Below are 23,291 nucleotides of genomic sequence, written 5' to 3' on the forward strand. Positions count from 1 at the left end.
ACAGAATATTGAGTAGAGTTCCCTGTGTCTACAGTAGGTCCTTGTTGGTTATCTGTCTTATACATATGTAGTCGTGAGTATATGTTCATCCTAAGCGCCTCATTTATCCCTCCCCGCCACACTTCCCCTTTGGTAACCATAAGTTTGTTTTCCATATCTGTAAGTAATGGGTGATTCTTTTATGTATTGAACAGAGTTCAAAATAAAGAGTGAGGAGTTTACTAGTATCCTCTGTTGTCGTCTTTTAAAAATATCATTATAAACTGATGGATTTACTCATATTTGTGTTTCAGTCAATTACAGTGATCACTCGATGCTCACATTGTCCCATCTCTAGGCTATTCAGATTGACTTCTGAATCCTTTTGAATAAGTCCACTAATCTTTGTAATGTCTTTGCAACCTGGTATGACAAAATGTTCCAGACCCATCTTGTACATGTCCTGCCCCCGACCTAGATTCAGCCATTTCTCTGAGGAGCCCTGGTTCCTTTTAATGGGAATAGTATTAAGAAATCAGAATGTCAATCTTGTGTGTACTAATTACTAATGTGTGGGTCACTTTTCTAGGACAATTCTGTGGATACAGCTTAAAAAAAAAAGGGGGTTTTGGAAGATAAAATGCATTGTATGTTTATATTGATTATTCCAGTTCAAATTGGGTTTTTATTGAGCCTCTTCAATTTTACATTTTTATCTTTTCCCCTATGCTGAGATAATACAGGATGATAAAGCTATGATATTACATAATAACTCATTTGAATTATCCCATAATAAATACAGAACGGTCTCAGAATAGTAGTAGCACCACCAGTGTGATTCCTAAAAACAGCTGTTTGTTTGCCTTATGTAGTTCTCTTTTGTATTTAGGGTGTATCACATTAAGGATTTACAGTCAAATTCTTGTGTTTTAAAGTTACTTGGAATGATTCTTTGTGTGGTTATGCCACCAAATGGATGCATACTTTTGTTCATTTGTTTCTTTTTATTTTTTGAGGTTACTTTAAAATTTTTTATTTCTTAATTATATGAAGTATTCACAGGTTTTAAAGACAAGCTGAAAAAGCAAGATATATTCTAAGCAGTCTAGCATGTACTCCTCAGCACTCTCCCCTGTTCCTTCTTACCTACAGATAAACGTAAAAGAAGTCTTTTCATGCATGTCAGTCTAGTTGTGTTTCAGTGCATATGTGTACATGTATGTGTGTTCACATGACCTCTTTGATAGAAGAATGATAAAGTACACTATACATGCCTTTCTCCACCTTGCTTTTTTTCTCTTTACATATACTAGCAGTTATTCCACATTTAAATATTTATTTTGTGGATATATCATAGAATAAGTACATACATAATTTTACTAGATATTGTTACAGTTCCCTCTGTAGTGGTTATACCATTTTGCATTCTCTCCAGCAGTGTATGAATGTACTTGGTTCCCCATAGCCTTGTCAACAGACTATGTTGTTAATGAAATGTTCCTCCTTGTCCCTGGTTATCTTCCTTGTTCTGCAGTCTTTGAGAGCAGCATCTACTTTCATTTGTATTCGTGTTTGCAAGGCATATCTCTTTCTTGTGGTCTTTTATTCTCTCATTCTTTTTTTTTTAATTAACATTAAAATTTTATTTATTTATTTATTTATGGCTGTGTTGGGTCTTCGTTGCTGCACGCAGGCTTTCTCTAGTTGTGGCGAGCGGGGGCTACTCTTCTTTGTGGTGCGTGGGCTTCTCACTGCGGTGGCTTCTCTTGTTGCAGAGCACGGGCTGTAGGCGCGCAGGCTTCAGTAGTTGTGGCGTGCGAGCTCAGTAGTTGTGGCTTGCGGGCTCTGGAGCGCAGGCTCAGTATTTGTGACACACGTGCTTAGTTGCTCTGCAGCATGTGGAATCTTCCTGGACCAAGGCTCGAACCCGTGTCCCCTGCATTGGCAGGCGGATTCTTAACCACTGTGCCACCAGGGAAGTCCCAGTTCTCTCATTCTTTCATTCTTCCCTCCCTCCCTTCGTTCCTTCCCTGTAAATGTTCCTGGGACTTAATATGTAAAATAAATACCTTTTAAATATCCTATAGTTTGAGTTTGGTCTTTGTTTTGTTTTTGTTGGTTTGTTTTGATTTTGGTTGTTTTAATCCAATTTGACACACTCTTTCTTTCAATTGGAATGTTTATACCATTTACCATTTAATGTAACTGTTGATACAGTTGGGTTTAAAGCTGCCATCTTAATATATGTTCCCACTTCTTTCTATTTCTGCCCTCTTGGCGGTTGACTATTTTTAATGATTTTATTTTATTGGCTTATCTGTGTTCAAATAAAATTATACCCCTTAATGTGTATTGTAAAAATCTTGCAGCAGTGTACTTCCATGCCTTCCCCCTCCAGGCTTTTGTGCTTTTGTTGTTGTACATTTTGTTTCTATATGTGTTATAAATGCTACAATATGTTACTGATATTTTTGCCCTAAACACTTTGATATATCTCAGGTTAACAATAGCATATTTCTTTGATTTGTACACATATATTTACCTTTTTTTGTGCCATTCTTCATGTTTTGGATATCTATCCATATTTTCATCTGGTATCATTTTTGTTCCTGAATAACTTTAATGTTCCTTAGAGTATAATTTTGCTTATAATTAATTATCTTAGCTTTTCTTTGTCTGAAAAAGTCTTTATTTTATCTTCATTCTTAAATTTGCTCGGACTAGAATTCTAGGTTGAGAGTTCTTTTGGTTTTTAGTACCTGAAAGACGTCACTCTCTTATTTTCTGGACTCTGCATGGTTTCTGATGAAAAGTGATCTTTCATTCTTTGTTCCTCTATACATAATACGTCTTCTCTGACTGGTTTTGAGGGTTTTTTTTTAATCGCTGTTTTCACCAAATTGATAATGATGTGCCTTGGAATGGTATATACTTAATGTTTCTTCTGCTTGAGGTTTATTGAGATTCTTGGGACTGTGGGTTTATTTTCATCATATTTGGAGTGTTTTTTTGGTAATTCTTTCTTTCTTTTCTTTTCTTTTTTTTTAATGTTTTCCCCTTCTCACCCCCTTGGTTTCTGGGACTCCAATTGCATGTATTTTTGACTACTTAATATTGTCTTGGAGGTCACTGATGTGCATTCTTATTTCTTTCCTGTCCCCCCCCTTTTGTTTTATTTTGCATAGTTTCTATTGCTATGTCTTCAAGTTCACTGATCTTTTCTTCTATAATATATATAATATGCTTTTATTCTATGTATATATTTTTAATTTGAGGTATTATATTTTTCATATTTAGTAGTTCCATTTGGGTCTTTTTAATATATACATTTCACTTCTGTCCTCCTCATGTTCATGTTTTCTTCTTACCTTCATGAGCATATGGAGCATATTTATAACAACTGTTTTTATGTCTTTGCTAATTCTGTCACCTGTGCCATTTCTGGGACTGTGTCTGTTGATTAATTTTGTCCTGATTATATATTAGAAGGTCTTTCTGCTGTGGCTGGTGGAAACATGAATTGCTCCCAGCCCTGTGTGTGGTAGGGAGTTTTTTGGCCTGCTTCTTTCTGACATTCTTTTCCTGGTCTTAGGTAGTTTTTGCTCTTGCACGACGCTGATCATTATTCAGCCAAAGACTCAGGGATACCCCTCTTCAGGTCTACGGAACTCTAGCTCTCTTTCTCTCTTTGTAGCTCCCTCCTCTGTGGTGCTTTGCTGTAGAAAGTATAGCTCTCTTGGCCTCCCTGAATTCTCATTCCTGTCTCCCTCAACTGCATGCAGCCACCAGGCTCTATTTGGGTCTCTACTCCTCCTTGTACTGCAGTCTGGAAACTACTTCCTTGCAGTAATTGGGGGCAGATGTAGGGCTCTTCTAGTTTGTTTCCCATCTTTTACAGATTTTCGCACTGCGCTTCCTACTGTCCACTGTCTGAAACCATTAACATATTATCTTGTTTTCTACTTGTTTAAGGTAAAAGAGTAAACCCAGTCTCAGGTATACTGTCCTAATCTGAAGCAGAAGTCCTCTGAGTATAGTTTTAATTTGTATTTATATCTGTTTTTAAAGGAGTGAAGATAAATATCTGTTCACACATCATGGGGTAATCTGTTTATCTTCTTTTGAAGAGCGTTCTACTCTGTTAAATCCAACCCATTTTTCTGTGATATTGTTGGTCTTTTCATTCTCTATTTTAGGTGTTTACATTTTAGAGATATTAACCCTTTCTCTGTAACATGAAATGCAAAGTTTCCCTTCAGTTTGTCATTTATTATTTTTTTATATATTTTGCTGTTGGTGTCTTTTCTGAGACCCTGAGATTATTAGAATGAATTATTTCATCTCTAATTTTTTTTTTCTACTGGAACACTGGGTTGTTATTGGGGAAGGAAGAGGATTCAGAAGTTGCTTTCACTGTGAGATGTATTCATAATAGTTGAGCTAAGAGCTTCTGCTTCATTCAGGATTTTAAGTCTTTATATAGTGGAATGATAGGATACATACATGTTCCTCCAGGCAGCTCGATGACCCATTCCCTACCTCTTTCAGAGCTCTGTGCCAATGTTACTTTATAAGCACATCTATAAGCACCCTGTTTAAAATTGTAACACGGTCACACACTTAGCCCCATTCCCTATTCCTGTCCTCTTTTTCTTCTTCTGCTTCTTTTTTTCCCTTTACAGGAGTTACCACAATTTGACATAACATATGTTTTGCTAATTTACGTATAACCATGTGTCTTATCCCTAATATGCTGGTAGCATGAAGGCAAGGATTTGGGACTTCTAATAGTGCCTGGCACTATCGTAAGTGCTCAAGTTGCATTGATTAAATGATCAAATTTCTGTTCATGTAGGTTGTTTTGGCACAAAGTAAAAGGTGAATTGGAAGAGGAAGAGCCTGGAGAAAGAAGGTGTAAGGTGGCAGAAGCTTAGCTGAAGTGGTACCAGTGAGAATGAAATAGAAAAGGCTAAAGGAATGACATTAAAAAGAAGAAATGGGTCACCATCCTTGTTTGTTTTTATAATTGTTAAGTAAAAAATACTTGTATTTGGATTATATTTTTAATATAGATATTTATAAAGTGAAATTATAGATTGAAAATGTCTGAGTAGATGTTAAGACTTTTTTTGTTCTTACAAAACATTACTTAAAAAATACAAGCATTAAAGTATCTAGTGGAAGTCATGTTGTGTTTTCTGGTTAATTGTTTTTCTTTAATTTTTTTTTTTTTTTTTTAGAGCTTTGCTTCCTGTTTTACATCACAAATCTAAAAAAGGACCCCCCCGTCAAGCCAAATATGCTATTCATTGTATCCATGCAATATTTTCTAGTAAAGAGACACAGTTTGCACAGATATTTGAGGTAAAGAGAAAAGTTTTTTGTTTGTTTCATGTTGTAGTTAAAAAACAAATATGAATGATTTTATAGGATGTTCACATTTGGAAATGTATCATTTTATATTTTATTTTCAGAATTTGAATTAGTATAATCAGTATTGATGGGCAGTTAAAATCAGAAAATATCTGATTATTCAGATGTTTAATGCTAACTCAGATTCAGAAATCAAACAGTTGTATAATATTTTTTGACATTACTTTATACATTTAGTATTAGTAAACTATTTTTCATTAGTAAGTAATTACATATAAAATCCTACTTACTGATAGTAGGTAGTAGATGATTATCAGTTTACAGATTTGAAAGTTAGATTTCTATATGTGAGATACTACTGAAGTGTGGAGTTCTATAAATCCATACTAATTTGTAATGTAAGGTAAATAAGTATAAGTTTGTACTTCAATGACTGACATAATTTTATGTCAGATTAAAATGTGCCTTTTCTCTTGCAGAGCATTTGGTCCACACCAAAAGGTCCTTGATATTTTGGTGCTCTCCAAAATGTCTGTGGGCATATTTGGTCCATGCCAAATGGTTTTGGACAGGACCAAATATGAACAAATATCGAGGACCTTTGTGTGTAGACCAAGTGTCTTATGGATGTATTGGATAGGACCAAATGTCTACTGACCATCTTTTCAATATGTATTTTATATTATTTTTTCTCTACTTGGATTTACTATTACCCTTTCTAAGCATTGCAATTTCATTACAAGCTGTTATAATCAGGGGCTGTCTTTAGCATTCTTCCTGCAAATAGAAGCTAAGCAGAAAATCTATAAAATCCTAACTTATAATTTTAGTTTAGGAGCTTTGAATGAAGTCAAAACAATTTGGAAATTATGCTGAAAACTAACCCACCATAAATACTTAGACTTGTTATCTCTCTTTTAGAAATATTTATGCTAATTTTGTCATATATTATGTTAAAGACCTAAAGGAGGAAAAAAAGTTTTCTTTATTAAACAGCATCTTTGCTATAGATAGCAAATAGTAATATATTTTAAATTTGGGGGTGGAAATACTTTCTATAGTCTTTTTTTTTAATAAGAGGATGACTTCAGTGAACTCAATGTTGATTTCTAGAAAGCTTTTGTTTTTCTTGAATAATCTCCTTTTTGTTCCTTCCAGTGATGATGATGAGGAGGATAATGCTGATAATAACTTGAATTTTTAGGGTACTTTTATTTTCATTTTTGATATCTGTTACTTATCTTTACGAGAACCTAACTGGTAATCCTTCTACTATGACATACAGGATTGGCTGGCTTTCTGAGAAAAGGTTTCGTAGAGACATATGGCCTTTATGAGGTTACTGTTAATCCAGGGACTGGCCATTTATTTTGCTTTTTCAGAAATGATTTTATTATCTTACTGTGGAAAATTGTCACACACTATAATAAATGAATTGAAAAAAGTACACTATCAGGTATTTGTTTATAATGTAAACAACAAGTTATCACTTAGATGTGCAATGGAGGTACTGAGGGAGGTCATTGAGAATAGCAAGAAGTAAACTCATTTAAATATACTTTTGACTAAACGAAGCCTCTCATATTGCCCCAGTGTGTTGGGAAGAACAGTTTTGTGTTGTTTTTCAAGCCTAGAACTCTTGGTGTTCAGTGTAGGAGGATAGAGCATCAATTCTTCATTAAAATGTGTCATTAAAATTTTTAATAGGTAATATATTCACTTGCTTCAAAATCAAAAGATACAAAACAAATATCCAGTAGTAAATACTAAAGAGTAAAGAGTTTTCTTTTTTGCTTCACCCCCATATCCCCAGCCACCCAGTTTCTTAGAGGCAGCCAATGTTATCAGTTTCTAATGTACTTTTCTGGAGAGATTTTATTCATATGCAAGTAATATAAATACACAAAATACACACATATTTTGTCCCTTCCCCCTCTCCTTATGCCAGTGATAGTATACTGTAGTCACTCTTCTGATTTTCCTATTTAAAAAGTTTAACAATATATTTTAGATACCAATTTATGTGAGTATATAAGGAGCCTCATTCTTTTTTCATGGCAAAATGAATATTAATGGCTGGGTTTCCTATTAGAATAATAAAAATAATTTTATTAGTTATGGTACTTAATATTTGATGCTATAAAAATCCACAAAAATCCATGTGACTATACATAATAAAACTTATTTCTTGGTCCTGAAAAAAGCCTAATTGGGTGCTTTGATTGTATTCTAATCAGTGGCTTAGGCACACAGACCCTTTTTGACTAGTGGCTTCTCTTTGAGTCCCACTGGATCCTTGATACTAAGACAGCCAGTGAGTAAAGAGAGAGAATGTGGAGAAGATACATTGCTCATATCTGCCTCAGTACAGGCATGGCATACCTCACTTTCATTCCCATTCTGGTAACCAGAACTTACTCACATCCTCACCTAACTGCACATATAGGCATCCTTGAATGGAAGTGGATATTGGTGAGCCTTAGCAGTCTCTAACATAGTTATATATGTGGTCATAAAATATGTGATACATAATATGATTCTTCATGCTGAAATGTTCTTTACCTAACCTCTAAAATATAACTTGGGCAAAACTGAAAATATTTAAATATGATGCCTTCTACATAAATAACCTATAAAAGTTTAAATGTAAGCTTGAGCTACTACTTAAACCATGTATTGGAACTTCTGTAGTTTTTAAAATTTGAAGGTGAAATATGTGAACAGCTTATTTGCATGTTTATGGAGTTGATCATTTTCCTTTCCTCATTTTCAGCCTCTGCATAAGAGCCTGGATCCAAGCAACCTGGAACATCTCATAACACCGCTGGTTACTATTGGTCATATTGCTCTCCTTGCACCGGATCAGTTTGCTGCTCCTTTGAAGTCTTTGGTAGCTACTTTCATTGTGAAAGATCTTCTCATGAATGATCGGGTAATTTTTATTTTTTAGTTGTGTGTTCTTCACAATGCTATCTTCTAAAATTTTATGCATCAAAGAGAAGTGAAATGATGTAAATAACACTTCAATTTGGCTGACTTATAGGTTAAACTTAAAGGTTTAACTTAAAGGTTTTCCTATCTTTTTAATAGGCTGTATCTGCATTGTAAGTGAAACAACATTGTAACATCTCTTTAGTTGAGCATAGGACTATGACCTGGAATATTTTCCTTCATAAATACAGAATATCACCTGATTCTGTCTGTTTCAACTTTGTAGGGTTTAATTTTTATAATGACATCTTTTTTTAAAAATGTGAAGACTGACAGGTTAGTTTATAGTATGGTTGTTATGATAGTAGTTGTTGCATTTCATACATACAAGAGAGAATTAAAAGAGCCTTGGGAGAAAACACTGGGAAAGAAATAGTGATTTTCTCTGTCTCCAGTATGTGAGTATTTGGGGTAGGGCATGGCATGTTTGGGTCTTGGAGAATTGACCCCTTACAGTTACGTGGAGTTTTATGCACGTCTTTGTGTTTTTAGATATATACACGTATGTGTGAAAAGAAAACCTTAAAACTAGGATTTTCAGAATGGTAAATGGGCATTGGCTTCAGTTTGAAGTCACCAGCTGCATTAGCCCCCTAACAAGAGAGTAGGCCTGTCCTTTTGAAGCTTTGAAGCCAAGCATTGACTTCTCTCTGGCTATGAAAGTTCTAGACGGCATCTTCTTCCCATAGAAGATTGTTTTCTGCGTTGAAAATCTGTTGTTTAGCATAGCCATCTTAATTAATGACCTTAGCTAGATGTTCTGGATAACTTGCTGCAGCTTCTGCATCAGTACTTGCTGCTTCACCTTGTACTTTCTATGTCATAGAGATGGCTTCTTTCCTTAAATATTATGAACCAACCTCTGCTAGCCTCAGATTTTCCTCTGCAGCCTCCTCACCTCGCCAAGTCTTCACAGAATTGAAGAGAGTTAGGACCTTGCTCTGGATTAGGCTTTGCCTTAAGGGAATGTTGGGCTGGTTTGATCTCCTCTCCAGTTCACTAAAACTTTCTCCATATCAGCAATAAGGGTGTTTTGCTTTCTTATCATTACGTGTTCACTGGAGCAGCACTTTTAATTTCTTTCAAGAACTTTTCCTTTGCATTCACAACTTGGCTAACTGGCACAAGTGGTGCAACTTTCAGCTGATTGCAGCTTTTGACATGCCTTCGTCACTAAGCTTGATCATTTCTAGCTTTTGATTTAAAGTGAGAGATGTGCAATGCTTCCTTTCACTTGAACACTTTATAGAGGCCATTGTAGGGTTATTAATTGGCCTAATTTCAGCATTGTTGTGTCTCAGGGAATAGGGCGGCCTGAGGGAGAGGGAGAGAGATGGGGGAATGGCCAGTCTGTAGAGCAGTCAGAACACACACATTTACTAATTAAGTTCGCTGTGTTATGTGGGTGTGATTCATGGCACCTCAGAACAATTACAATAGTATCATTAAAGATTGCTGATCACTTATCACCATAACAAATGTAATACTAGTGAAATCATTTGGAATATTGCAAGAATTATGAAAATGTGACACAGACATGAAGTGAGCAAATGCTGTTGGAAAAATAGCACTGATGGACTTGCTTGACACAAACCTTCAATTTGTAAAAAAATGCAGTATCTGTGAAGCCTAATGAAACAATTTTTGTATGTATACAAAAAGTATGTCAGACAGCTGGGTCACAGTAAAAAAAAATTGTATATTTAGAGTGTAATTAGAACTACAGCAAAAGAGGAAAGAGAATATGAAACAGAAATGGTATTTGAAGTGATAATGCCAGAAAATTTTTCAAAATTTATGAAAGACGTCAAAGCTATACATTCAAGATCATGTAGAAGCCCCAAGTAGGATAAATATAACACAAAGCACACCCAGATACATCATAGTAAAACTGGAACCAATCAAAATAGAAAAGATTAAAAGCATTCACAGCAAAAAGACAGAAAACCTTCAAAGGGACAAGACTGTCACTTGACTTCAAAAGAAAAGATAAGAAAATGGAAGATAATGGAATAATATCTTCAAATTATCAAGTGGAAGAAATGTACCAATCTAGAATTCTAAACCTGGATCAAGTATCCTTTAAAAAGGGAAAGCGGGCCTCCCTGGTGGCGCAAGTGGTTAAGAGTCCGCCTGCCGATGCAGGGGATACGGGTTCGTGCCCCGGTCTGGGAGGATCCCATATGCCGCGGAGCGGCTGGGCCCGTGAGCCATGGCCGCTGGGCCTGCGCATCCGGAGCCTGTGCTCCGCAACGGGAGAGGCCACAACAGTGAGAGGCCCACATACCGCAAAAAGAAAAAAATAAAAATAAAAAAAATAATAAATAAAAAGGGAAAGCAAGGGCTTCCCTGGTGGCGCAGTGGTTGAGAGTCTGCCTGCCGATTCAGGGGACACGGGTTCGCGCCCCGGTCTGGGAAGATCCCACATGCTGCAGAGCGGCTGGGCCCATGAGCCATGGCTTCTGAGCCTGTGTGTTGGGAGCCTGTGCTCTGCAGCGGCAGAGGCCACAGAGGTGAGAGGCCCACGTACCGCAAAAAAAAAAAAAAAAAGGGGGAAGGCAAAATAAAGACATTTTCAGACAAACAAAAACTGAAAGAGTTCATTAGCAGTTATCCCAGCTAAAAGAATTTCTACTTTAATTCTTTGGGTAGAAAGCAAATTATCACAGAGACAAAACAGAGTGAAAAACAAGAGAAAGAGGAAAATATGTTGGTAAATCTAAATAAATATTAACTGCATAAAATTAGAACAGTAATGGTCCTGTGTGAACAAGAGCACAGTAAGCATCAGAGTATAAAGGGAGTTGACGTATTTTAAGTTTTCTTAGAATACTGAACCTACTACTGTTCTGAAAGTTTAAGACAGAATAATTGAAATTGGCCTTCAGTAAGTTAAGACCACTACTCTCTAGGACAACTACTAAAAGAATAGGAAAATATAAAATGAATAAGCCAGTAAAGAGGAGAATGGAATAAAAATATTTAACCAAAAATAAGGCAAGAAGAAGATGAAAATGAACACAACTGATAGAACAAACTGAAAAAACATCAGGTAGCAAATTTTTATTTTATTTTATTTTTTGGCCAGTTTTTAAAAAAAATACTTATTTTTGGCTGCCTTGGGTCTGTTGCTGCGTGCGGGCTCTCTCTAGTTGTGGCGAGCGGGGGCACTCTTCGTTGCGGTGCGTGGGCTTCTCATTGTGGTGGCTTCTCTTGTTGCGGAGCACGGGCTCTAGGCATGCGGGCTTCCGTAGTTGTGGCACGCGACTCAGTAGTTGTGGCTCGCAGGCTCTAGAGTGCAGGCTTAGTAGTTGTTGCACACGGGCTTAGTTGCTCTGCGGCATGTGGGATTGTCCTGGACCAGGGCTCGAACCCGTGTCCCCTGCATTGGCAGGTGTATTCTTAACCACTGGACCACCAGGGAAGTTCCTCAGGTGACAATTAATCCTAATCACTATTTACATAACATGTAAGCAGAATATGCTAATTAAATACAAAGTTGACAGAAAGTGTGTTAGAACTGGGTTGTGTACAGTTCTATATATGACATTTAGAAGTCTTCAAGTCTTATATTTGTTACTGTTACTCTGTCTTTTCCCCCTGAGATTGGGAATGGGATAAAAATATCCACCATCACCACTTGTGTTGTTTTGAAGGTTCTGGCCATTCTAGGAGGAAGAAAGAGAAATAAAAACCATTAAGAATGAAGGGGGAAAAAAAGGTGTTATTACTATGAACAGAGAAAACCTAAAAGAATGCAAAAGTTAACAGAATTAAAAATTGCCTTTAACAAGGTCCCGGGATTCAAAGTCAATGTAAAAAAGAAGTAACTATATTTCTATGCCAATAATAAAAAATTAGAAAATAAATATTAAAAATTACATTTACAGTAACATCAGAAAGCATTAAATGCCTAGGAATATACTTAAGAAAGGTAAGCAATACCTCTACACAGATGTTTAAGAAACATTCCTCAGTGAAGTTCAAGGCCACCTAAGGTATGTACTGTCTTCATGAAATGAAAAGGTCAGGATTATAATACCATGGAATGGGATGGTGCTACTATAATGATGAAAATTATCTGCAGATTTACAGTTCAATACAATATGTATCAAAAGTCTAGCCAGATGTGTGTGTATATGTTGGGGTAGAGTGGTATAGGGAGAAGAGACAAGCTGATTGTAAAATTTCAATAGATATGCAAAAGGCATGGCCAAAATCATCTTGAAGAAGAAGAGAACATGGTGATGATGATGAAGTAGTTGTAGTAGTAGGAGGAACAGCAGCAGCAGAAGTCATCATTAAAGACATTTGGAGGACTTAAGCTACTAGATATCATACCTTGTTACAATAATTAAGAAAGTATGAAACATAATAGATTATATACATATGATTTAGAACAAAAGTAACAGTAAAATCGTGGAGAATCTCCTAATATTGGATTTGGCAGTGTACCCCTGCATGAGAAATCAAAAGCACAAACACCAAAAAAATAAAAACCAAAACCAGATAAATTGCACTTCATCAAAATGTAGAACTCTTGTGCATCAAAGGGCATTATCAAGAAAGTGAAACCATCAACGAAATGAAGAGGAAACCTACTGAGAGAAAATATTTGCAAATCATGTATCTGATAAGGGGTTAATATCCGTATTATATAAATGACACATATAACTCAATAGCAAAAAAAACAATTTGATTAAAAAATAGGCAGAGACATTTTTCCAAAGAAGATAAACAAATCATCAACAATTATATAAAAGGTGCTCAACATCAGTAATCATCAGGGAAATGCAAATCAAAACCACAGTAAGATAGGACCTCACTCCTGTTAGATTGGCTAATATAAAAAAGACAAATAACAAGTGTTGGTAAGGATGTGGGAATATAAATTGCTGGTGGTGGGAATGTAAATTGATGTAGCCACCATGAAAAACAGTATGGAGGATCTTCCAAAAATTAAAAATAGGAAAAAGAAGTTATAAATAGAAGTACCATGCGATCTAGTAATTTCACTTCTGAGTATTTTTCTGAAGGAAATGTAAATACTAACTCAAAAAGATACCTGCACCCCCACGTTCATTGTATCATTATTTACAATAACCAAGACTTAGAAGCAACCTAAATGTCCATGTATTGGATGAATGGATAAAGAAAAAGTGGTGTATATATACAATGTAATATTATTCAGCCATAAAAAAGAAGAAAAAATCTTGCCATTTGTGACAACACTGATGGACCTTGAGGGCATTATGCTAAGTGAAATAGAGAAAGATAAATACTGTGTGATCTTTCTTACACATGGAATCAAATCTAAAAAACACCAAATAACAACAACAAAACCCCCCAAACTCATAGATACACAGAACAGATTGGTAGTTGTCAGGGGCAGGGGATGGCTGATGTGCAAAATGGGTAAAGGGAGTCTTCTAAAGGTACAAACTTCCAGTTATAAAATAATAAGTCAAGGAATGTAATGTACAGCATGGTGACTATAGCTATTAATACTGTATGGTCTATTTGAAAGTTTCTGCTGAGAGAGTAGATTTGAAAGGTTCTCATCACAACAAGAAGAAATTGTAACTGTGGTGATGGGTGAAAACTAGACTTATTATGGTGATCATTTCATAGTATATGGAAATATTGAATCATTGTACATCTGGAACTAGTATGTTATATGCCAATTATGTCTCATTTTTTAAAAAAAGAATTATCAATTTAAAAAAAAGGGAAAAGTGAACCTACAGAATGGGAGAAAATATTTGCGAATCATATATCTGATAAGAGACTTTTATCTAGACTCTATAAAGGAATGATTACAACTCAACAAAAAGACAACCCAATTTTTTTAGATGGGCAAAAGACCCAGATAGTCATTACTATTAATAGTTGCTATTGTAATAGCTTTTTCTTATTCTATTTTTGTATTGTTTTGTATTTTGATAAGGTATGTTCATTGTTTTTTTAGACATGATGCTATTGCACGTTTAATAGACCATGTTATAGTGTAAACATAACTTTTCTATGCACTGGGAAACCAAAAAATGTGTGTAACTCATTTCATTGCAATACTTGCTTTCTTGTGGTTGTTGGGAACCATACGTGCAGTATCTCAGAGGTATACCTGTTTCAGCCTGCTCATGCTTCCGTTTTGTTCTCTTCTGACCCATCTTTGAGTTTACTCACTCTCTCCAGATTTGTCTACTCTTATGTTAAACCTATAAATATGAATTCTTAATTGCAGTTTTAATATATTTTTATTCTGTAATTTCCTTTAGTTTTTAAATATAGTTTTTAGTTCCCTGCCGAAATTCTTTTTCTTATCATTTAATCCTCGAACATCTTTAATTATGTTAAAGTTTATGTGTGTTAGCCTCAATATCTGGATCTCCAGGGGCTCTTTTTCTCTTGTCTGTTTTTTGCTTGATTTTTGGTCAAGTCTTACCTTGCACACGTTATTTTTGATTGAGCTGTAGACTTTGTGAACAAAAAATTGTAGAGATAATTTGAGGCTCTGGATGATTTTATAGTTCTTCCAAACAGGATTTATTTTTGCTTCTGACAGGCAGTTGAGCTACTGTGAGATCACATTCATTCAGTCAAGATTGCAGTGATTGGAGGCTAGGCTTCAGTTTTTGACAGGCTTATTCTTCTTCTGGTCACTTTTATGTCTAGGATGTTTTTGTTTGGGATCCCCCCACAAGTCTAGGGTGTCTAACAAGGACTCTACTCTTTATTGAACTCAGAATTCCACTTTTTTTTCCTTCTACCTCTGTGACAGTGATGAAAACATTGCTCAACCTTTTAACCTTTTTCACTTTCAGAATCAGCCATCATTTATGTAAGAAAAGCAATTTTAATGCCAGACTCAAATTTCTTGATTATTCTCCTCTTTTGAAACTTTGCCTGCAAAGATTCAACACCCATGAATTCTTAGCACCTGGTTTTATTATTCTCCAAACTTTTCTTCCTGTTTCTTTCCTGCCCCAGGTAACCACTTTGTTGAATTTTGGTTTATTATTCCCTAACTAAAACAAAACACCATTTTACCATATATGTATCTCTAAACATGTACTTGTTTAATTTTGTTTGTTCTTGAAGTTTATAAGAGTTATACTGTATATATTCTTGGGTGACTTGATATTATCATTATGGATATGTTTCTTAGAATAACCCTTGTTGTCAAGTCTAGCTGTAGTTCATTCATTCATTACTCTGTATTATATCACTGTGTGAAATGTCTCTTATTCTTCTAATGGACATTTGGAGTATTTCCATTTCTTTCCTCTTTTGAACAGTGCTCCTGTGAATTTCTTATAGAGGCCTTCTGATGCATATGAGCACAAATTTCTCCAGGTTACATTCACAAGAGCGATATAATGATGAACATCAGTTTATACACATATTTAACTTTTCACTTTATTGCTGAATTATTTTTGAAGATGGTTGTTAAAACTTATTTTCCTCTCAGCAGTGTATAACACACATTATCATCAGATTTCTTAATTTTTGCCATCTAATTAGATATAAAACAGTGTCTCAGTATAGTCTTAATTTGCATTTCCCTGGTTTCTAAAAAAGTTTATATGTCTAGTCATCATGCATGTTGCCTCCTTTCTGAAATTCCTTTTCATGTCTTTTGCTTTTTTTTCTTGGGTTGTTTGTCTTTTTCTCATAGATAATCTTTACACACACTAATATTTTTTCAGGTACATGTTGAAGTATGTTCGTAAAATGCATAAAATCTCATTTATGGTGTGTCTTTTTACTCCCTTCCTTGTGTCCTCTGAACAAAAGTTATTAATTTTAATTTAACTACATTTATCATTCTTTTCTCTTGTAGTTAATGCTTTTATATCTTGTTTAAGAAATCATTTCCTATGCCATTGTCATAAAAATAGTCTTCCATATGTTCTAAAAGTTTTAAAGTTTTCTTTTCACACATAAAAATTTTAATCCATCTGGAATTGATTTGTTTGCTTTTTCTTGTATGCTGTGACTTAAGGATTCCATTTCTTTCTACTCTCCATTAGGGTAACCAACTTTCCCAGCAGAATTTATGGAATGATCTCTCCTTCTTCCAGTCATCTGCAGTGCTAACATTCATATCATACACAGCCTCTATTCTTTCCCATTTGTTTGCTCATCTACAATTTGTCTTTCATTAAAGTTTTATAATTTTCTCTGTAAAGAAAATTTAAATATTTCTCTTACACAACTTTGTTAGGTATTTCAGTTTTTAAAATTATTTTGTGGTGGATTTGGGGAATTATTTTATAGTTTTTAATCTCATATCATCTTGTCTTGCTAAACTCTTCTCTCTTTACTTTTCATCATAATTATGAGAAAGGCCAGTTTTGATTTTTTTTATCCTTAAATATTTTATCTCTATGTATTTCCTTATATTTCTATATGTATTTCCTGTACTTACCTTTTTTCATCTCAGCTTCATCTGTCAGTTTTTGAAAGAGGTATATTCAAGTCTACTGCTGTGATGATGAAGTTTTCGATGTTCTTTATTTAAAAAATCATTTTTGTTTTGGTTTGTTTTGATATTATACTGCTAGTTTTACAGATGTTCATGAATTTTATATCTTATGTAAGATTAAAGAAAAGTACAACAATATCCTTTTTATATTAGTATCCCATATAAATCCATATCCTGTTTAAATGCTTTTAGATCTTGACTAGTGTATTTGTCCATTAGTTTTAGATTTTTTCTGTCTTTGGTTGTGTTGCATCTGTTGTGGTTTCATTTATTTTTGAACCTGTCTATTGGTCTTACTTATGATAACTTTTTTGTTTATTTTCTATTTGTAATAATTTATGCTGATTGAATTTTCTTGTGAATTAAATATTTTAGTGGAGTGCATCTTTGAATAATTTGTTCAGAATGGCTCGTAATCTGGAAGCTTTCTCTCTGATTTCTGAAAATATTTTCCTCCTCATTTTTGAAGATTAGAATTCTATTTTTCAAGTCACTTGGCTAACAGAAAATTCAGAATATTGTTTTTTGGCGTGTAAAGAAATCTGAAGTTGATATGGTTCTTGTTTCTTTTTTGGTCGGTTCCTCCATGCAAGCTTTGAGATTTTTTGGATATTCTTAGTTCAGAAATTTCATCAGTATGTTTCTAATGAGATCTTTATTTCATTATTTTCACTTCACACTTTGAAGGCATTTCTCAGCTGAAGAATTAATTCTTAAGCTGTTTGTAAATAGCTCTGTGTGTTTGGGGAGTTTGCCTTCTGGATGTTTGAGCTACCTATCCTGTTGCCAAAGGGTTACCTGAGTTGCTCTTTGATTTCTGTTTCCAACTGGAAATGACTCATGTCAGGTCGAGGTAAAAATGGGATCTCCAGTGTTCCAAGATTGGGTTCAGCTCTTTTGTCACCTTATTTAATTTCCTGGCTGCTACTGTAAATTCACATTTCTTAATACCTTCAGCTTATCATCTCAGGGTTATACTATGATTGTGCTGGAAAAAAAAATGTCTTTTTGGAGGGTGTCTCCTTCTGTGCTTTTCTGGAGTTGTAAGCCCTCTTACCTCTGTTAATTTTTTTTACTGTATATTTTGTTTTTTGAAATTTTTCTTTGGTTTTGGTTTTTTGGGAGGCCCCTTTTGTTTTCCGGCCCAGCTAACTGGTGTGTGTTTACATGCATGTGTGTGTGTGTTGCCATTTTGGTGGAATTTAAATAGGAAGACACTAATGTATGTTTTCTGTTACTTCTGCAAACCTTTATAATTGTTCCTTGCTCAAGATTTTTTGCAGATACCTTTTCCTTCAGCATTTATGAACTATAGCTGACCCTTGAGCAACATGGAGGTTAAAGGTGCCAACCCTTTGTGTCGTGGAAAATCCTAATGTAATCTGTAGTCAGCTCTCTGTATGTGGTTCCTCCCTATCCACAGGGCATTTCTGATTCAATCAACTGTGGATTGTGTATTACTGTAGCAGGTGTTCATTTAAAAATCTACATATAAGTGGACCTGTGCAGTTGAAACTTGTCTTGTTCAAGGGTCATCTGTATACTTTTTGGCTCCATTGATTTTTATCTTAGTCTTTGCCAACTGCTTTAAATAATTGAAACGGTAGACTTAAAGGGGATTGAGTAAGGAAGTATATATATAAGTGGTTAAATTTGGTCCTATCTCACACCTACAAAGAACCAGCTGGTGATGGATGTATAAGGTTCATTTGTGGTGCTAGTGAAGACAGGTCTTTCAACCTTTTTGAGTAAGTAACAGAAAACATAGTCATGTATAATGACTGTTGTTGCAGAAGATAAAAATTTCATTCATTCACTAAATATTAATTACACATGAGAATATGTATTTGTGTTTTAAAGTCCTTAATTTTTGTTTAGCTTCCAGGAAAAAAGACAACTAAGCTTTGGGTTCCAGATGAAGAAGTTTCACCTGAGACAATGGTCAAAGTGAGTGATATGCATAGATCTGTTGATTTTAATATATTTAATATACTGTATTATTATTATTATAGGTGTTAAAATGTCTGTTCCTCTTATAAAGATACGGCTATTAAAATCATTCAGGTTTTTATATTTATTGTATGACATTATCCTCTGTGCTGTGAGAGTGCAGGGCAATAATGAGAAACTTGAGGCCTGTGGGCAGCTGCACATAATCTAGTCTGGAAAACAAAGTTTGAAAACTTTCTCCATGTTGCTGCTTCTTAGATATCCACCTTTTAATGGGAAAAGGCAGTGCTGGTTTTCTTATGTACATTCTCCTATTCAGCAAAGATGGTCGTCCAGGTTTTAAGACTATTCATCTTTTCCATGGGATTTGATATACTTTTTTATTTTTACTAAAAAATATTCAATCTGTAATTTCTTGAATTAGGAGTTATGGGTAAAGGATTGCTCATCACAGCTGTAAAGTATTGCTTTACTAAAACTGTCTGTACTCTGTAATGTAGACCTCATATCAAGCCACTGCCCAAGGTGTAAAGGCCAGGAACAAATATATTAAATATTGTTTTTCTAATTATAATTTCCTGCAAATCATTTCGTTGTGTATTTGTTTATGTTTCATATTGTGAACTACTTTGTCACATTATTGCAGCTTCAGATTCTGATACTATTTCTCCAGACCTGTAGGGCAGTCTTTCCTTTAGCGTCATTGAATGATGCTTGAAACTTTTGAGTTCCAGTATAAACCTGTTTTCTCAGCATTGGTCTCAAGCAGCAGTTTTGTATAATTGGGCAGCACTGCACTAGAAGGCTGGCCGCCTGTGCTTAAGTTCATGGTTACAGAGTGGCCCAGGAAGAGGATCTTAAGACTGTTAGCCACGTGCCACTGTTCAAAACCCATTTAGCTCCGGAGCCTCAGATCTGTAAAAATTAAGATAATATGTGAAAAAGAGATAATATGCACCCCTTTGAAAGGACTGTTGCAAGCCTTAGAGGCAGTAACAGGTTTTAAAGTACTAAGTACTTCATAATTGTCAAATGCAGTACAAATGTAAGGTGGTATCAACTCTTAGACACAAAAGATCGAATATAATTTTCAGTCGGGATCTTTCTGGACTAGGGAAGTTAGCACAATTTTACTGTGGGTTCTAAAGGGTAAAGTGTTTGTTGGGGAAACATTTTTTAAAAAGCAAAAAGAACCAGTTTTTAGATAAATCATTCATTTGTCAACTACCTGGGGGTGAGACATCTTTAATTTAAAACATTCAAAGTTATCTTCACACATGCAGAAAAAAATAATTTTTTTCTTTCCTTTTCTTAAAAAATACCTGTTAAAAACATTTCTTCATTTTTTTTCAGGGCTGATCTAGAATTTCTTTAAATGGTAGCAATGTTTTATTTGTCAACTTGTATTTTAAATAGATTCAGGCTATTAAAATGATGGTTCGATGGCTACTTGGAATGAAAAATAATCACAGTAAATCAGGAACTTCTACTTTAAGATTGCTCACAACAATACTGCATAGTGATGGAGACTTGACGGAACAGGGGAAAATTAGGTATGTAATTACAACTTCAGAGTTCTTTGGATTACACACTATTTTAATGTCTGGTGTAATTGTTGAATGATGGTTTCTTTTTTAAAAGATAATTAATATTGCTTTGTAGGTATGCATATATTTTTATTGTAATAGGCTTTTCTATAATGGTTATTTCAAAATGACAGTCTCATGTCTAGTGCAAGGTACTGCTGTACAATCTTAAGTATTTTAAAAAATAGATGTTTACTTTTTTGAATATCTAATGTGAAAATGTTAGTGTACCAATCAATAACTGATGTTTTACATTCTTGTTAATGTCTAAAGCTAAAAGGACTGGATAGAAGGCAACTTACTGAATCTGTTTCCAGAAGTATAAATATATGCAAATGTAAAAAATGCACTTGATGCAAATTTTTAAAAATACGCATACCCTTTTGTTTGTTTTATTTTGTTTTGTTTGAAAGATGTATAGTATAGTGACGGAAAACATGAGCTCTGGAGCCCAGATTCAAATCCTGGCACCACCTCTTAGCAGCGAGGTGCCTTTCAGCAAGTTACTTTAACCTCTCTGTACCTCAGTTTCCTCATCTATAAAACAGAGATAATGATTACGCCTATCTCATCTAGCTGTTACGATAATCAAATAAGTTAGTATATTTAATGTATTTAAAACACTGCCCAGGGCTTCCCTGGTGACACAGTGGTTGAGAGTCTGCCTGCCAATGCAGGGGACACGGGTTCGTGCCCCAGTCCGGGAGGATCCCTCATGCCACGGAGCGGCTGGGCCCGTGAGCCATGGCCGCTGAGCTTGCGCTTCCGGAGCCTGTGCTCCGCAACGGGAGAGGCCACAATAGTGAGAGGCCCGCATACCGCAAAAAAACAAAACAAAACAAAACAAAAAACAAAAAAAAACCACTGCCCAGCACATAGTAATTAGAAGTATTGATGGTGGTAGTGGTTATTATGTCAAGGTTAGCTAAAATTTAGAAGTTTGTCCTCTGTGAAAGCACAAGTGCCATTTATTGTCTCTTATTGGTAATAAAGCATGTGAGAATAATTTCCCCCACCTTAACATACGTATCTAGCTTCAAGTCTTTAGGACAAAATATAAATGGTGATTGCCAGCTGCTTAATACTTTTCCATCTTTGTTTCTTTTCTTCTTATATGTTTTGCTCATGCTGTACTTTTTGCATAGAATATTAACAGTAGCACATTCTTCTCAAACAACTCAAATAATAAGAAAACTGTAAAACATTCCACATGTATAACTCATTTATTTACCTTCCTTCAGTCTAATTAGTTGTCTTCACCTTCTACTCTTATAATTACATGCTAGCGTTCAAGATTTACATAATAATTAGAGAAAAATTTCCTTAGTATTAATACGTTTTTGTCTTAAATTTATTAATTACATTGTTTATGTGCATATTTAGATCTCACCTGTTTTTTTTTTAATCTATTTTTGGTTGCGTTGGGTCTTCGTTGCTGCGCGCGGGCTTTCTCTAGTTGCGGCGAGCAGGGGCTACTCTTCGTTGCGGTGCGCGAGCTTCTCATTGCAATGGCTTCTCTTGTTGTGGAGCACAGGCTCTAGGCGTGTGGGCTTCAGTAGCTGTGGCACGTGGGCTCAGTAGTCGTGGCTCGTGGGTTCTAGAGTGCAGGCTCAGTAGTTGTGTGCACAGGCTTAGTTGCTGTGTGGCATGTGATATCTTCCTGGACTAGGGCTTGAAACCATGTCCCCTGCATTGGCAGGTGAATTCTTAACCACTGTGCCACCAGGGAAGTCCCTCACCTGTTTTTATCCATGGTATTCTTTAATAAAATCATGTGTGTACTTGAATTCTGCACATGTATTTGAATTACATTGGGTCTGCTTTTTAAAAAAATTTTATTGAAGTATAGTTCATTTACAGTGGTGTGTTAATTTCTGCTGTACAGCAGAGTGACTCTGGTAAACATTTATATATATATATATATATTTTTTTTCATATTCTTTTCCATTGTATTTTGTCACAGGATATTGAATATAGTTCCCTGTGCTATACAGTAGGGCCTTGTTTATCCATCTTGTATATAAAAGTTTGCCTCTACTAATCCCAAACTCCCAATCCTTCCCTCCCCTACACCTCCTCCCCTTTGGCAACCACAAGTTTATTTTCTATATCTGTGAGTCTGTTTTTGTTTCATAGATAATGTTGATTCATGTCATATTTTAGATTCCACATGTAAGTGATATCATATGGTATTTGTCTTTCTCTTTCTGAGTTACTTTGCTTAGTATGATAACCTCTAGGTCCATTTGTGTTGCTGCAAATGGCATTATTTCATTCTTTTTTGATGGCCGAGTAATATTCCATTAATATTCCATTATATACACCACATCTTCTTTATCCATTCATCTATTGGTGGACATTTAGCTTGTTTCCATGTCTTGGCTATTGTAAATAGTGCTGCTGTGAAGATAGGGGTGCATGTATCTTTTCAAATTATAGTTTTGTCTGGGTATATGCCCAGGAGTGGGATTGCTGGATCATATGGCAACTCTGTTTTTAGTGTTTTGAGGAAACTCCATATTGTTTTCCATAATGGCTTTACCGATTTACATTCCCACCAATAGCATAAGAGGGTACCACCCCACACCTCTCCAGCATTTGTTATTTGTAGACTTTTTAATGATGGCCGTTCTGACCAGTGTGGGGTGGTACCTCATTGTAGTTTTGATTTGCATTTCTCTAATAATTAGCAATGTTGAGCATCTTTTCATGTGCCTATTGGCCATCTGTATGTCTTCTTTGGAGAAATGTGTATTTAGGTCCTCTGCACATTTTTTGATTGGGTTGTTTGTTTTTTTGTTGTGGAGTTTTATGAGCTGTTTGTATATTTTGGAGATTAAGCCCTTGTCAGTTGCGTTATTTGCAAATATTTTCTCCCAGCCTCTGGGTTGTCTTTTCATTTTGTTTGTGGTTTCCTTTGCTGT

At 35.2% G+C, this 23,291-nt stretch overlaps 1 protein-coding gene across 6 annotated transcripts in view; it reads left to right on the plus strand.

Moving 5' to 3' along the window:
- The window catches only part of PDS5B (PDS5 cohesin associated factor B), a 196,775-nt gene that overhangs the window by 138,759 nt on the left and 34,725 nt on the right, over positions 1–23,291 (plus strand). For all 6 annotated transcript variants that reach the window (XM_060079876.1, XM_060079875.1, XM_060079880.1 and 3 more), the window contains exons 20-23: positions 5,220–5,343; positions 8,126–8,284; positions 18,710–18,778; positions 20,198–20,334. In XM_060079876.1, the coding sequence (XP_059935859.1) occupies positions 5,220–5,343; positions 8,126–8,284; positions 18,710–18,778; positions 20,198–20,334 (489 nt within the window). The remainder of the gene's footprint in view (positions 1–5,219; positions 5,344–8,125; positions 8,285–18,709; positions 18,779–20,197; positions 20,335–23,291) is intronic.

The sequence above is a fragment of the Mesoplodon densirostris genome, chromosome 17, assembly GCF_025265405.1.
Source record: "Mesoplodon densirostris isolate mMesDen1 chromosome 17, mMesDen1 primary haplotype, whole genome shotgun sequence".
Classification (NCBI taxonomy): domain Eukaryota; kingdom Metazoa; phylum Chordata; class Mammalia; order Artiodactyla; family Ziphiidae; genus Mesoplodon; species Mesoplodon densirostris.